Source organism: Pieris napi, chromosome 4, assembly GCF_905475465.1.
Source record: "Pieris napi chromosome 4, ilPieNapi1.2, whole genome shotgun sequence".
Lineage (NCBI taxonomy): Eukaryota > Metazoa > Arthropoda > Insecta > Lepidoptera > Pieridae > Pieris > Pieris napi.
In genome coordinates, this window is record NC_062237.1 from 2,136,098 (window position 1) to 2,153,978 (window position 17,881).

The 17,881-nt window shown below is 33.1% G+C and overlaps 2 protein-coding genes and 2 long non-coding RNA genes across 4 annotated transcripts; 1 reads left to right on the top strand and 3 right to left on the bottom strand.

Moving 5' to 3' along the window:
* The first annotated feature begins 253 nt into the window (after window positions 1-253).
* Window positions 254-2,022, top strand: LOC125048937. Its single transcript, XR_007116902.1, has 2 exons — window positions 254-1,210; window positions 1,394-2,022. It is a non-coding gene; the product is annotated as an uncharacterized LOC125048937 (long non-coding RNA).
* A 7,991-nt stretch (window positions 2,023-10,013) lies between these two features.
* LOC125048979 lies at window positions 10,014-17,210 on the bottom strand. Its single transcript, XR_007116920.1, has 3 exons — window positions 17,035-17,210; window positions 16,175-16,232; window positions 10,014-10,341 (listed from the first exon to the last, which is right to left on the bottom strand). It is a non-coding gene; the product is annotated as an uncharacterized LOC125048979 (long non-coding RNA).
* On the bottom strand, window positions 11,609-14,946 carry LOC125048977. Its single transcript, XM_047647964.1, has 2 exons — window positions 12,929-14,946; window positions 11,609-12,829 (listed from the first exon to the last, which is right to left on the bottom strand). Exons 1-2 carry the CDS (start codon window positions 14,913-14,915, stop codon window positions 11,955-11,957), a joined length of 2,862 nt encoding a protein of 953 aa, XP_047503920.1. The 5' UTR covers window positions 14,916-14,946; the 3' UTR covers window positions 11,609-11,954.
* Window positions 11,609-15,994, bottom strand: LOC125048978. Its single transcript, XM_047647965.1, has one exon. The coding sequence runs from the start codon at window positions 15,917-15,919 to the stop codon at window positions 14,942-14,944; it is 978 nt and encodes a 325-aa protein (XP_047503921.1). The 5' UTR covers window positions 15,920-15,994; the 3' UTR covers window positions 11,609-14,941.
* Window positions 17,211-17,881: the final 671 nt, after the last annotated feature.

Sequence of the window (17,881 nt, forward strand, 5' to 3'; positions counted from 1 at the left end):
AGGAAAACTCTAGAGAAAAACGCGGTGGCGAATCCGACGTCCCGTTACCAGAAGGGAAAACCATTTTCACAAAATTAATAAACACTCGCAGAAGTAAGGACAAACCTTGTTTTGAAAAGGCCATAGTTACAGGAAAACCTGAAAGAAACACCATCCCTATTACAATTAGAGGTAAACACAAAAAGGTACCAATTAAAAACATAAAACGACCTTCAAAGGTGGTGCTTAGTGATCATGATGACACTGACGAGCCCCAGTTTGGGCCTTCAACTTCAAAAGGTTGAAAACAATTCAGGGATCCGTAAGACAGGGAACAGCCTTCATCCAACAGGATAACTGGCTTATTTTTAAGGTATTAGATTTAAATGGCCTACTGATGGAATTAGAATAAATCAATAGGAAATATAGTAATTTTAGTAAGATAAGTAAGTGATGATAAGCCTTAGTTTAAAGAATTTTTAGGAATTAGGGAAAATTAGGCAAATAATCCCTTCACACCGAGTACGAAGAGGAATATTGAACCCTCTAGGCTCTATTATTAAAATTATAACTGGAAAACTTAGATCAGGAAGATGCTCAACGATATGAACAGTTAATAAATCAATTAGGTAATCAACAAAATTTCCACAAACAAGCGTTTAACGGTTTCCAAAATGTTAGATGGACTCAACTAATTCATCAGAAATATTACACAATAACTCAAAATTATGGACGAAAGACTAAAACATGTAAAAAATAAAAAAAATTTAAAAGACATAAGTATAATGCAGTATACTCTACATATGTTTTAAGTTTATATAATCTTTTTGTAAGTAATTTTAGAACGCTTTATATAAAAATAAGCGAATTAGAAAGATACGATTAATATTAAATCATACATATTATTAGATAGACAGGAAAATAACTTTGTATTAGAGGTAGCTTTAATAGCCAATTCAACTTATAGTTATAATAGAATGTATCCCTTACCATATTTTTAATGACCCTAAAAACCTAACCTTAATAATCAATCCTAAATATCCCTATATCCTGGTGAAAGGTGTAACATACTTACCGCTTATACAGCCTTGCAAACAAGTCTCTGAGGAAAATTATCTCTGCACACAAGAAAACAGGGGCACCGTTTTCTGAAACGACATGCATTGAGGAGCTGATGACCTTCAAGGAAAACCCATCCAACTGTGACCAGAATACAGTAATTATAGAAGAGGTAAAGGTACAAAAATATCAACTAATAGATGAATATTATACAGCCGTAATCAAATCATTATTCAAAATAATTGCAAAAATGAGATAAGCCAAATAAAGGGAACATAATATATCATTACTATAGATTAACCCTGCGATCTCAACATCAATAACATCCAATTACATCATCAGCGTTCATAAACAGAAAATATGTCATCAGAACGTATCCCATCCATTAAGCTGCTGGAGTTACAGTTAACAGTGAACTCTAAGGAAAATCAGAATCCAGTAAACTTACAAGGAATGGAGCTCAGTGACCTGCAACACATGTCTTACATGCTGTAACAACTTAACAGAGATAGTGATAGTGAAATGGGCAATTCAGTGAAAGTGAAAAGCATTAGTTTAGGCACTCTTTTATTGTATTTTGCTAATTGTTGTGTTTTTTATAAAAATAAGATTATTAATATGTTGCAGTGGCGAAATAATCAGAATTTGCATGTGCAATTCCCTGATAATTTCGCTCTTAAGGAGGGAGGAGTTATATAATCCCGTGTGTCACCACCATAGGATAATTATATTTTATATAAACAAAAACCATTGCAACATAGTAGTACAAAGATCCTTTATATTTCAATAGCTGAAGTGCTGTTACATGATTTACGAACCACTCTTACATGATTTACGAACCACTCTTAGTTCTTACTAAGTAACGTTTCCTTGTAGAGCGTGAGAACAATGTGTCAGCACAACGGTCACGTAGGCCTTTAAGAATAGGATATAAATATAATAGAATACTTGTAATATTTAGTATTAAACGGACCTCAAATCGGACCGGTTGTATTCATTTTAACTTTAAGTTTTAAAAAACCCTTTTTCGCGGACCCACTACTTGACTAGCTTCATCACGCAATCTGTAGCTATGCTACGAGATTTTGTTGAGATGTATCTGTCACCGTAAAATTGTAAACACCGTTAGATTGTAATCTATCTCGCGAGATTGTAAACTGTCGAAAGATTGTGAACCTCAACGAACTGCTTGCAATTTAACGTATTATTATTCGGTAGTTATATGAAATTGTTGGGAAGTAAAATTAATCTGTAATTGACCAAAGAAGTTTGAATGATAACTAAGTAAGTGTAGTTCAATCTACCGAATAATAATACGTTAAATTGTAAGCAGTACGCTGAGGTTCACAATCTTTCGACAGTTTATAATCTCGAGAGATAGATTACAATCTAACGGTGTTTACAATTTTACGGTGACATATCTATTAAGAGTAAGCTGATTTTTTAAATGTTTTATTTTTATAGTTTCTTTATTGTATATTCATATAGGTAATGTACACTTATAAAGGTTAGTAAACAAATTCATATTTTTAATACATTTACGGCCAGTTTTCAAATCAAGGGCGTAAAACGGAAGAGAAGAATTGACAATAGACTCCCCGGCAGTCTTTTAAGTCGCAAGGGTTTTTTTATTTTTCACCCTCTTCTGGTTCTTGGCTCTGCTTTTACTCCAATTAGCAATAACATTGGTATTGGTATTTGTAGTAATATACCACAGAATATTACCAATCTTTACAATTCTTTTGTGCAATCTTTGTGGATTTTTATTCTTTTGTATTTTTAGTCCGTGTCGATAACTTACTCCTGTCACAAGAATTCATAAAATACGCAATTTTATGGACCTGCATAGATTTTTTAACAGAGATAATATTCTTGAAATTCTCGGTCTAATAAAACTGTTTCTAGTTTCGTATATACTCTATGTTCATGATATGAACAAACAACTTCTTTTTGAAGAGTTTATGGGTATCCTCAGGGGACTTAGAAGTTGTGACCACAATTCAATAAGACAGACCCAATCAACTCATATCAATACAATTATAACTATTAGATACTACACGATCCTTTGGGTAAAATGTTGTGAAACAAAATATTACACATATTTGAAAATTATTGAAATGTTGTTCTTTTAGTTTATTATTAATACCTTTTAGAGTATTCAAAGGTAGGCAACAGAAACGGTGCTCTACTGTAGCGATAGGTTGATCAGGAGGCACAAAAGACTGATCATAACGTTTTTCATCAATTGTCAATAAAACGGATACAATAAAGTGTATATTACGACTCTAAACAAAATATTTTTATTACAAACCATAAACAAGATCCTCTACTATTATATGAGGCATACAAAATAATTGACAAGGTGTGTTTGTTATAGACTCAATACGAACACAATCCTATGTTTGCAACCTTATTTTTGTTATTAGCATAGTCAGGCGATACATTTTAAGGGAACACACACGATATTATTACAAATGATCAAAAAAAAATTATACTTGTATAAAATGGTAATGAAATATAAAATGTAATGAAATATCACAATAGATACTATGGAAAATTTTGTTTACAATGTACGAATGATGTGAGACAATCCTTACAAGTTTTACTCATGTCTTCTATTTGTTTTAAATAGAAATTTTGCCGAGGTGGTTTTCACATAAATTAATTCACATTATCATAAATTGAAGGAGGTGGTAGCGGTCATGGCGCAACACGTGGCCCAGGTACGCAACTTTGCGATGTTTAATGTAATGCTTTTATTAAAGAAAAGCTGTGTAAGGGCTTACTATAAAGTTAAAGATTATCTAGTTGATAAAAGGGCTTGGGACTAGTGCTAGACAGGCTACTTCTAATTAATTTGCGATGTTTGTTTTAAAATAAGTGTTGTTTGATGATTTGCTATTTTAAAAGAGTACCGAGTTTTTTACACCGCCTTTTTCTCTCGGCCTACACCCTCTGTCTTCTTTGCTGATGGGTAGGGATGTCTACCGATTCAAATTTAATGACGTGGAATAAATGATACCTGTATATTCCATAATAAACATATTTTATTTTATTTTCTTAATAAATAAGTAAAGCTTACGCCAATTTATTCCATCGCCAAGTTTTTAGTTTACAAGGAAATTGTTGGGACTGCAACCATTTCCTTAAAATCCGATCAGTGTATACGTTAAATATCCAGAAAATGCGGTCAAAAAGAGGTGAGAACAGTAGTTGAAGCGGTCGGTTCAGTAAACAAATGTAATTCTAAAAGCAGCGTGTTTACTGAGAGCTTAATGTCTTTAGTTGCTTTGAGGGCTTGGTTTTAGGATGTCAACGACTCCCTTGGCGAATAGCTTTAGCTTGTGAATATAGCAGCCTCTTTATGATAGCTTGGGCTAATGGATAATATACACTGTAGGTGAAAATTTTCTTATATTTCAGACTCATTTTCTTTGGAGACTCTTTAAGCTCTAAGAGCTCTAAAAGAAATAACGTGTTTTATGTAGTTTTAATTAATATATTTCAATTTCAACGATAATTCTTTGGGATATCTACACATTTATTACCACTATGTGTGTATAACCAATATATAGGTAGAAATTAAAGCAATGTTATAAAAAAGTCACTTTTTGGGCGTATACGTATTACGATCAACGAAACTCGTTTTAAAAAGTAAAAATGAAAATATATAATATTAATGTGCAATCAATTTTAAGATACATCCAGGCAAAATCGAGAGAACTAAGCGTTTTTAAGGCAGATTTCGCCGCGCACCACCACTATGTGGAACCAGCTGCCCACTGAAGTATTTCCGAACCAAGTAATTAGTCTCCTTTAAGATACTTAGGCGTGCCAATTCTTAAAAGGCCGGCAGCGCACTCGCGGGATCTCTGGCATTGAGAGTATCCATACGCGGCGGTATCACTTAACATTAGGAGAGCCGTTAACGGGCCCCTGTTCTGTAATTTTTTTTTTTATAATTATAGACTGTTTACGTGAAGTATAGTGACAAGTTAACCAACCCATCTTAAAACACGTCTATGAAAACCTATTTAAAGACTGACCATTACGACAGATGAAAAACAATAGAATTTCCCACACATTGTACAAACGGTTGGAGAAATAACTTTCACATTTTTCACAATTCCTTCGATGACAGTTGCAATTTAGCTTACGCTCTCGTGGCGTTTGTTGCTTTTATATGTGAGATTCAAAGAGGAATGTGTTTTGTAGATTGTACGGTCACTGGTTCTGGCATTTTTCAGAATATAATTGTTACACAGCGTTAAGAATCAGCTGTTTAATATTGACTTTAAAAATACAAAGCTTGCGTAGAATTTTTACTATAATTATTTTAATGTAAAATTTTTACTCTTAAAGGCCCATTATGACTCAACAAACAAATGAAAACCTTGCTAAAAGTGTCTTCTTTATTCTTAAGAAATAACAATCAGATCACCACGTTACTGATATTGTTATATTCACTTCAGAGAGATTGCGGTAATTGCTACCAATTACTCAGCGAAATACATTGCAGGGAAATCTAGATGGTTACGATGTGTGTCGTTCATTTGTTTTTACGCCTAGCTTTTTTATCTTTCCGATTTGACGAAAGTATATCATAGCTTGTATGTTCTTCTAACACTAATCCCGAGGCCCGCAGAATGATCAGACGTAGATAGAGTTGGATCCGCTTCCACTATCAACACTATTATTTTATTTTGTTGTTGTCGACAATAGTTACCGGTTGACCGTGAGGCTTGTTCTTTAACTTAACATTTCCTGATTTAAAACAATTGAAGCAATGTTTAAGCAGTTTAAGGCATGTCGTTAATGTTTTGTGTTGTTTGCATAGCGGTATTTTTATGTATGAACTCCTTATAGAAAGTTGTACAAATTTTCAGTTAATCCATAGCGCCAAAAACTACCACAATTTCACAAAAACTATCCAAAAACAAATGACTGAATTTTAAAGCAAGCCTTTCGAATTAAATTTATTTCAATTTCGAATTGCACGCCAATCCATTGATAATTAAATCTGGTAAGAGAATTTCCAATTAACTACAGTAATTATCTGTAATTGCTATTACTTAATTATCTTGTTTTTATTTTTTCTCTGCCAATATTGGCGTGATAAAAATTTTTTAGTTAATTATTATTTTTTTGAGAAAATTTCATTAATAAATTGATTTAAATGACTATTCATTTAGCCACACAAAGAAGAAAAAAAATCGTTGCATAAATTAGATCTGTTATCCTCGATAATAGGTGCGAACAGCGCAGTAATTACGATTAAAATCCCGACGTATTTATACAGTAAAATTTAGAAGGAATAAACAGTTTCAACTGAAACATTCCTGAATTATAAATAATAGAATTTCCTTACAAACAAATAAGGAAACTTTATTCTTCAGACAGGTTCGAATTTTTGACAGATCACTTAAACCTCCGTAATGATGAGCGATAACTCTTGTTTTTCATAAGTATACCTTTTATTAAGATTAATAAGGGTCTTATGAGAATAATAAATCTATGTTAGGTGTATTTGCACCTTTATGTTGAACTATGAATGCTCAAAGTTTTATAACGTTTTAATTATTAAAGTGTTTAGTGTAACCTGAAACATTTAACGTTCAAAACAATCCCAAACAATTTTATTATAGTTGTGAACAGTGAACATACATAAATAATGTTAGAAAGGTGTTAAGTTAACATGTCGCATTGACTAATTAATTTTCCAAATATAAATTTAGGGTTTACAAAATATTGTTATTTAAAAAAACAAGATTCCCACTGAAGAGTTGTACAAGTCATGTGAATTACTAACTATACGCCAGCTTTATAATCACCATTGTGTCCTTAGTAAGCACGCGACCTCTCCACATCGTCCCGACAAACCCCAAAGAAAACTCAACCTAATATAATTAGCTACGTAATTTGCAAGACTTCGCACGTAATCAATAATTTAAATCGCTCAGACTTTACAATAGCTTAAATATATCAAATAGAAGCATTACTTAATCCTTTAATATTTTTTTCCTTTATCCATCCGTTTCATGCAAACATTCACTTAGGTTTCTTCATTCACACACACAACCACACAGTCATCACATATTCATTATTTTTCACTGCCATCGTTTTAAAACCAATTGTGTTATTTATTTTATTAAAACACTAGTGGACCCTACAGACGTTGTCCTGCATGATATTTCAAGCAATTAGTAAAGCAAAGTATGAAAGTACCGACTGCAGCGCCATCTGGCGGGCTGATTTCTGAATCTAAACCATTCCCAGATCCCCTTGAACACACACAAAAAATTTCATGAAAATCGGTCCAGTCGTTTGAGAGAAGTTCAGTGACATACACACTCACAGAAGAATTATATATATAAAGATGTTAATTAAACAAGAGCGAAGCTTCTCTATCACAGGTCTTTGGACTTTCATGGCTTCCCTAGTGGGAGCTGTGCCCTCAATCTGAGCTCTTTTTACAAGTGCGACTCACATCCCTGAGGTCGTAGGCTCGAACCCCGGGTCGATCGTACTGTGGATTCTAGTAAATCTGAGGCCAAGGTTAGGTTGTAGCAATAATGATTAATTTTAATTTTAATGGTTAGTGTCAAATTAATATTTTCTATTCATTCGTTTTGCCTTTTGATACCCTCCGAGACTCAGGAGGAGGGCAAAACGAAGATATGTTAGGAGTTTAATTAATTTATTTATCATTAAAATATTAAAAGTGTCGAAAATTAATCTTAATATATATAAATTACGTGTCACGTTGTTTGTCCGCTATGGACTCCTTAACTACTGAACCGATTTCAATCAAATTTGCACACCGTGTGCGGTTTGATCTAACTTAAAAGATAGGATAGCTTACATCTCAATATTATTTTATTGCAAATTATTTGTTAATTATTTGATAGTCACAATTTTAACAGATGGCGCTGTGTAGAAAGTACCAACGTTTCACATAAGCTACAATTAGCATTACCACCAAAAAAGCATGGTGGTACTACCCATGACTGGTGTTTTCCTACCGTTACCCTTGAATAGTTTACTACTATGTAATATAACAAAAACCTTAGCCACAGCAACGCTTGGCCGGTCTGCTAGTAATATAATAAAAACACGTGGCATTTGAATTTACAATTCGTCATTTGACGAATTAAAAGCATTTAAGTGAATGTAATTCTTTGAGAAATAAAGTATCTTTGAACCGAACCTTTATAATCCTACACTGTGTGCACTAATGTCGTTTTAATTTTTATTCAGCTTTAAACCTTTATTCTGTGTCTTTTGTGATGTAGAAAATCTATGAATACATAAAAATATAACCACAGTTTTTAGAAAGCGTTGTTTTGGTAGATTATTTTAGATTTCCATGGCGTAACAAAAGGCTCGTAAATAGGAGTTAAAATTGACTATATTTTGTAATGTATGACTGCTTTGCTTCTACATAGAAGTACGTATTGCGGTCAATGTAGGCCTATTTTTAGCCGATTGTATATCTCTATACATTCTATCGTTACTGCGCAATGAAGATAGAAGAGAAATATTTAGTCAGAAGTACAATTTAAGTTTTACAATTAACTTGACTCCAATTCTCTGTTCAGTCAATCATAAATTTTCAATCATTCTTACAGTTTATATATCTTTAGATTTATAAGTATACCAGAATCGAAAATAGAGCAAGTTCAGTCCATTTAGTATTTATGGAGTAGATAATCTGTCACCCATCAGTACTTGGTGCCAACCAATTTGACATCGCTTCGAACCCAGAACCTCCGGATGCGATTTCGTATAACTTTAGTTTGTCATACATTACACATAACTTACAAGATATAATTACCTTATCATTGTATATGAGTGTTCTAATCAGACATATTAGAATACATATTAATCTGACGACTCATTGGTCTAGTGGTTAGTACCCCTGACTGCGAATCCATGGGTCCCGGGTTCGATTCCCGGCTGAGACGAACATCGATGTGATGAGCATTTGGTGTTGTGCTTAGGTCTTGGGTGTTTAAATATGTATTTATATGTCTATCTATCTATAATATGTATGTATATCCGTTGCCTAGTACCCATAACACAAGCTTCACCAGCTTAGCATGGGACTAGGTCAATTGGTGTGAATTGTCTTTAAAAAAAAAAAAAATCAGAAACCATCTGAACAAAGGCATGTAGGAAACTATTCGGAATTCAACGAAATAGATAAATTTAGTTATATTTAATATAAAAATATTGATTATAAATTAAAATAAAATACAACCAAATAATAAAATACGACACAATAATGACCAAAGAAAATATGGACGCGCCAAAATTAAATGATCACTAAAATATAAAAATAGAGCATGTGTGGATATAGCGAGTAAAATACTACAGAAGAAAGGAACTTAATACCTTGCAACAGTCCATACAAATCATTAACATTAACTCCACGCACAAATTCTATTGTTTTTGTCTAGTTATAAACAAAATCTTTGTGGGGTGTTGGTAACCATAAAGAGTAAAAAGCAATCGTTTCGGTTGGCGTAGACTGCTGATCACTTACTTTCTTAAAACATATACAATAATAAGACATACACAGAAATAAGTCAACTTTGGAGAAATGAAACTTTTACAAAATATATAAAGATTAATTGAAAATTACAAAGAAAACAAGTTATAACGTTATCCGATACGCGAAAGTTAAACTAATTAGTCTAAACTATAAAAGAATAGTATATATTATCAAAACCGATACTTTATTACCGGTTTTAGTATTAATGTTAATTACCGTAAATGTGTGGACATTAACACATTAACATTAATACTAATTTATAGTTACATAGTTCAAAATTTAGTTATATGTGCCAACTACCCATGATCACATAAATGAGACTTTCGCCTTTGTTGTCGGCCTTTAAGGGCCTTTTCTGGAAGGCCCCCAAGGTATAACAGTTCGGAAAAACTTCTACTGACTTCTATCCTTTTTTTTAATTTATAAATAATATAAATATGTTATTTAAACCACTAACGATTATAATAATTATATATATATGAACAAAATATATTTTTAAATTCAATCTTACAATATGCCTCTTATGATTAGAAAACATGATTTAATATGAATTTCCCTTCTCATTACCGCTTACGAAACACATTTCGATTTCGAGATCACAATACCGTAACATAGCTTTTCTTATACCCGACAAATTGGTAATGGTTCACATCGAAGGCAGCCTGGCGGTCGGTACTCCACGCAGTTCTCCTCACCAATGCAGGCATGGTTACGACACACATCAAAACTCTGCAAACACGACCTGTATGCTGAAACAAACCACGATCGCTGATTAATTGATGTTGAAAACTTTAGTTATGAAAATATTGTGGTAGAGAGAAATTTAAGCAATATTTTATCTCAAATTTATTAGTGTAGTTTAAAACGAATCTGAATATAGATTATATTTTAAACACATCTAAAGGTACTATAAAATATTTTATTTTAGTCGACATATTAAGAGGTATACCTCTCTCGTGGGTTACTAGGTCTAGGTTTAGACAACGTGATTAACCTGGTTTTTATTTCTCGCGAAATAATAACGTTTCCAGTAGGCTGTAGCTTGAAGTACAAATTTTTAATCCTCTAGGCTCTAATTAATCCCTTTCAATTATTCTTATATAACCATTTATATCTAGCAAGATTGTTTTTTTTTCATCATCATCATGACATGACATCATCAATCATCCTACAACTCATCTGCTCATAGTCAGAAGACTGATTGCACGATGCGCTCTATTAAAAAAAAAAGCAAGATTGTTAGTCCGTGACCACAAGAATGGAGTAGACACATTTCCGCATCAGCTCCGGTACCCTGTAACTTCCAACGAAAGCGATAACAATCAACGTTTTTATATCCAGTTTCGATGTTAATCAATAAACCTTGGGATCACGTGGTACAAAAACTCGTAATTTGGAGCTACAGAGTACGGGCTCTGTTTAGTAAAACCACAACTAAGCGTTTTTTAAGGCAGTTTTTGCCGCGCACCACCACTATTCATTGCCCACTCATGTATTTCCAATTCGACTTAGGGACCTTCAAGAAAAGGGTGTACCAATTCTTAAAAGTATGGCAACGCACGCTAATCTTGTCCCATTTTGGTAACTAGTACAATTCTTTATTTCAATTAGTAGACAATTATTAGATTGTTTGATTCTAAAAAAACAAGCTAAAGAAATACTAAGAATGAAAAATCAGCAATTGTAAAATCGAGCTAAGAAACTTAAAACGCATAGCAGCTGTCTTTAAAGCAATTTCCATTCTAGTTTTAAATTTACATAAACGCGCTGCCTTCATATCAAAATGCTTATATTTTCTTTCTCAACTAGTACTGAATAGAGAACTCATAGTATTTTCTTAGATTCTCACAGCTCTATGGTGATAGAGATGTTTTATTTTAAATTTGTTTTATTTAAAATAAAACAAATTGCTTATTTGTTTCATTTTTCTTATATCTATGTAATCTGTTTTGGCTTTTTGTACTGTATAAGTGTTTGTTTTGTAATATTATGTATGTTAGCTGTAAGATTACTTTATTTTATTTATTTATTTATTCTATACATCATCCTAAATAGAAAAAAGTTGGCGTGGTGGAAACACAAACTGGACACAGTTTTTCCGTCCACCAGGTCGTCGAAAATATTTAAATAATTAATCTATTACACACTATTACACACTCAGGCCAGTGACACACTATACAATATAACACCCCCACCAATAAACCATAAAAATTGCACGAACAACATATACCAATTGAAACAATGACGCTCCACAGCCGATGCAAGAAACCTGTTCTTGACGAGAAATTCTCATTCGAATACAGGATGTGTATTCGAATTTACATATTCGAACATGAACTAAATGACGACATCCTACTTTTAGTTATGCATAATTTGTTATTGTTTGACTTATAAAGTAATTTTTTAATTTAAATTTGATATTGTTTCCTGTTACATTAGCAAATAGCGCAGCCGGTAAAGAGTTTAATAGATTTGGAATAATATAGTCTAATGTTTTTTTCCCATATAAATTATTGTATTTTGGTAAAAGAAATTCGTTTTTTAATTTTCTACGTGTTGTATAGTGATAGTGAGTTTTAGTTGTTTTAAGGTAATTGTCTGTAAAGTAGTTTTCATTTAATAATGCTAGCTGCACTTTCTCTTGTATAGGTATAATTTTAAAAAATGCAAATAGCTTTCTATAGTCTTCTTTATATTGTGATTTTATTTTGTAAGGAGCAATTGCTTTTAAAATACGTATTTGTAATGAAAATATTTGATTAAGATAGGTTTTGCATGTTCTCCCATAGCTTGAAAGTCCATATGTTATAATAGATTCTGCTAGTGCTTTGTATAGCAGTAGCAGAGTATTGAGAGGTATTTTATTTTTTATTATAGTGAATTTGGCAAGTATCGCTCTTAGCCTTTCACAGACAGAATTAATATGCATTTTCCAGGACATTCGGTCATCAATTGCAAGCCCCAGGTACCTGTGGCAATGAACCAATTCTAAGGCGTTGCAGTTACAGTTGATGGGGTACGATTTACTGGAATGTGCACAAATGTGGCTGTGCAAGACCAAGTGGGGTGCACGCGCGCCCAGATTGCGACTAGATCGGATATGCATGAACTTTGTTTTACCCGGATTTAGTACAAGTCCCACGTCGTGGGACCATTCAGCCAATGCATCGAAGTCAGCTTGCAGCTTTGTTTCTGCTTCTTGTATGTTAGCCCCAGCGGCTACTAGGCATGTATCGTCTGCAAATTGGAATATCTGGCAATATTTTATTATGTTAGGTAATGTGTTAACGTAGGTAAGGTAATGCAAGGGTCCAATAACTGAGCCCTGAGCCGTACCTTCTGTTATGGATATTGGGAAACTTTCTTCGTTGCACACTTTAACACGATAAGTTCTATCTTGCAGATAGTTTTCACACCACTTGAGCAGGTTTCCTCGTACTCCGCAGTCATTTAGGTTTTGTAGGATTACGCTGTGCCTTAATGTGTCGAATGCCTTACTATAATCAATAAACACTACCAGGACATGTTCCTTTTTATTTAAGTGCTTATAAATAAGATCTGTGAATGCGGATAGTAATTGTGTGGTGTTTTTATTTGGTTGAAATCCGTATTGTTTGTTAGAAAGAATATTGTGTTTTTTATAATAACTTTGGATTTGTCCACATATATATTTTTCAATTATTTTGTTGATTGTTGGCAGTATAGTTATTGGACGATAATTATTATAGTTTTTTTTGCTACCATTTTTGTATATTGGTCGTACTATACCTGTTTTTAATAAATTAGGATACTGTCCAGTGTAAATGCTCGTGTTAATAAGATTAGCTATGGCTACGTTTATTTTATTGCATAACATTTTAATGTCTATAGTTCTAATTCTATCTGCGCCTGGAGATTTTTTGTCGTTTAATGATTTTATGATCTTTGCGACAGATTTAGGGTCTGCTGACTGAAATCTCATACTAGTATTTTCTGCTCGCCGGTATAAACTTGTATCCAACAGTGGAATTGCACAGTTGGTTGCAACATTACTGATACTATTGTGGAAGGTAGTTGCAAAATTATTTGCAATATCTTTACACGTAACATTTTGATTTTCAAATGAGTTTTGTATTGCTACGTCAATGGATGTTTTAATTTTTCCTGTTAATTGATTTAATATATCCCATAGATTTTTTAGATTGTTTTTATTAGCTTCTATATTGGTTCTAAGTGTTTTATTTTTAGTTTTATTTATTAATTTATTGACATAATTTCTGGTTTTATTATATTTTTGTTTTAGTATTAAGTTGTTTGTATCTTTTATATATTGAGTAAAAAGTTTATCTCTGTAATGACATGCTTTAATAATTCTATTATTAATCCAATGGTTACTGTTTCGATGAGTGTTAGATTTAAGTTTAACTGTATATTCTGATTTTTTATATGCTTGAGTTATGTTATTTTGTATGAAGTTGTATATACCAATAGGACACGTCATTTCTACTGTCGGCTTCCAATCAATTTGCTCTAGAAGGGTCGTTAATTTATTTTTGTCAATTAATGTTTTATATGTTGGAACATCCTGTAGCTGTGCTTTAGTGCAAGCGAGCACGATCGCTCGATGGTCCGCTAGTTTTGTGCCAACCGCTGCAGTGTATAGGTCGTGTGTTTGGGATCGAGCGTATATGTGATCTATGCATGATTTTGTAACGATTCCTTTGTATAGTTCTGCCCTAGTGTATGTTGTGATCCCACACATAAGGCCTAAACTGTGTAATGTGTTGCAATATTTATGTTTTATAGGAATGTCTAGCTTTAGGTTTATATTAACGTCCCCCAATAGATACAAGTCTATATTTTTCTGGCAGTTACTCTTAATGATATTATGAAGTTCGTCAATAAACAGGCTCTTGCTTAGGCTAGGTGGGCGGTAAATAGCACAAATATGCGCAGTGTATTTCGTCTGAGTTGTGATGGTAAAGAGTATATTCTCGAAATGTTGGCTTTTTACAATTTGTATACTAAATTTATGTTTCTTTTTTACATAAACTAAGATACCACCACCTTTCCTACTGTTTCTGAGCGCTGAGAACATTTGATATCCATTTAAATTGTACAAACAACTGATTCTATCAGAAATGTTAACCTCTGTAACAACAATAACGTCAATAGTGTTAGCCGCATATATACATTGCTCGAGGCTAGCAAAATATTTTATGATTGACCTTATATTTATGTGTACACACAACAGATTTAAATGTTTGCTGGGTATTTTACTCACGAAATCATTTATGTTTATACAGTCTTCTAATTCACAAATATCACTAGTTAAACTATCCATATTAATAATAATAATTTATATGCAATTTAATTTGGGCAGTTAATTGACATTCTGTCTTTTTTTTTTAACGCTTGTATATCCAATATAGATCTTAAGTTTTCTATTTTCGTGTTATCATCCTTTCTTGCACGAACCATACCGTTTTTAAACCAAACGTATTTATAGTTTTGTTTGTTCTTTAATTCCTGCTTGGCTTCCCATAAAATGCTTTTGTTGGATTTAGTCATTGCTTCCCTGATGAATACTATTTTGTTATTGTTGGGTTCATAGGGGCAAACATCGGCCACCATAGTTTTAATGGTTTTTGCAGCTTTAATCCACTTTTCTTGGGTCGCTTTATCAGTAAGTTTAACTCGTATAATGCCGGGTTGGTCGTATTTACCTTGGTATCGCATTGAGTTACGGATACCGTCGAAGGGCTGTTTAAGTTTTAATGCTACATTTTCAACTAATTTTATCACATTCTCTTCGCTCGCAGGGGGGACGTTTGCTATTTCTATAGAATTAGCAAGTTTCTTCTGTTCCATCTCATGGAAACGCTGCTCCAATACGCCTACCCTCAATTCGAGATTGTTGTTTTTTTGTAATAGTTCCGTGTTTTTTCTTTCTAAAGCTTTTATGGTATTTTTAAAGGCATCAATACAACCTAATACTTCATCCAACTTCGTACTGTGAAATTGCAGAGATTGGTTAAGTTCGCTTATTTCCTTCTTTATAGTTTTTTCCACCTCCTTGGAGATTTTATGTATTAGCCCCTTAGTGTCCATAGGTATATCCTCCTCTGCATCCTCTGTTATAAACAAAGAGGAGTTTCGCTTCGGGGATTCCTGCTGGCATTCCATACAAGTCCAGTCTAGGCTTGGGGCCGCCTTTAATGCAGTTATCTGTTTGTTCGTAAGACCGCTGCATCTGGTATTTAGGTGTACCATTTTTTCACATCGGGCACATTCACATCCGGGCATCGATTTAGAAAACGTTTTATTACATTGGTCACACTTCGACATGATTAGATTGTCTTGATAAGCTCGTGCTAGGTTATACGCGTGTCACTCGCACGGCTGCGCTTCGACGACTCAAACTTATAAATAAATAAATAAATAAATTTGACATAACCTTTATACAAACTTTTTGTTAGCTTTATAGTAAAAAAGACAACAAAATAAAATCTAATATTCAATGTTCGTGCCACAGGACATAATTTAAAAATACTCTTCTCTAAGACTTGCCAAAACAATAATTAGAAATAAAAAAATCCTTACTATCGATGCAATGCCCGTCATAACAGCATCCGCCACAGCATTGTTCGTAGTTACCACACTGGAAAAAAATACAATAGCTAATCTAAAAAAATTAGATAATCTTCTAAACAATGTCCGTCTGAATAAAATAATTTAATTACACAAATATATTATATACACAAATATATACATGTAGACGCACAAGTCGTAACCTGCTAGGTTCTATTCCCGGCGAAACAATGCTGTTTACTTTGGGTTGCTACATACCTCTTTGTTAAATCAATATCATAATATGCTATATGTTCTGAAGATTATAAACTCGAATAGACCATATAGTCTAAATTCCAATGGAATCTACAATTATACTAACGTTTAAAGAACTTTATTCTCATTACAAAATTTTATTTTTTTACATAAGAGAATAATACGAAAGAGATGCATCGCATTCAGACAGACTAGTTCTAGTTCATTCTGATAAAAAGATCCATATCGTACTAATGCCCTTTTAAATTGATTGAATACGCAAGTATTTTGAATTTTTATACTAAATAGTTCTTTTAATAGTATGAGTATATCAGATAATTCTGATAAGCAAAGAAGTCGACATTTTTGACTCTGTATTGCTAGTGAAAAATTATTATTACTCCGGGAATCAAACCCAGATTCTTGCAATAACTATGCATAATGTTCAGAAAGATTCGTAAAATATCTTAAACATATCATTAGCGTTAAAACATGTTTACAATCCAAAATTGTCTTATTACTCTTCTGCCCTTGCGAAGAAAAAATATACCACAAAAGTTAAATCAAGGTAAATTATTATGAATGTTTAATTTATAAGTAACTGTAATAATTAAATATTCCAATTAACTTGATCTCACCGTCTGTCCACTTGTCCTGCAATCCTGCGCACAAACAGCACTAATTAAAATTACAAAAACACACAAATACATTTCCACCTAACAAGTAAATTATAAAATGCAAAACGTTTTGTCGGTAGAGTTGAGTTGTCACGTGTGCGCATGCGACCTCGCCTTGTGACCGAGTTAGATCTATGTGTGTAACTAATATTTATTACCTGTATTGTTCACAGTATTAACATATTAACGTGCCTTTTCAGCAACTCGCCACTAACTCGCTTGTTATATCATTTGGAGGTGAAGTGAAAATGGGAATCTGTTAAAAACATTTAGTTCGTACATTTAGCTACGAATTTAGCCAATCCTAATTAGGCCGGGAGATAGTGACACAAAATAGTGGGTTATATGTACCAGTATGGCGGTTCTTCAGGGGTCTTATTACGCAATGAAAAAAAAAATGATGATCATAGCACTGGTACCGGCGGCCCAGTCGCGAGGGCGTTAGTTGAATTTTTTTTTAATTTGTATGGCGGGCTGTAAGTCACACCGGAGAAGTATGGCATGACACTGCCGCCTCTTATTTTTTTATGGACAATCGGAACAAACTAGAATTTTTATCTAATCATTCGATGAGATCAATCACATCTAATTAATTCGATGAGTTCGACTAACGCTCAAGCGATTGGGCTGCCGGTATCATCATTTTTCATTTTTTCATTGCGTAATAAGACCCCTGAAGAACCGCGATACTGGTACAAATGACCCACTATTTTGTGTCACTATCTCCCGGCCTATAATGGGTCTGAGGTTGAAATTAAACTTTTAAGTATTTAAAATATATATAGCGGACTAATATCTTCGAAACAAC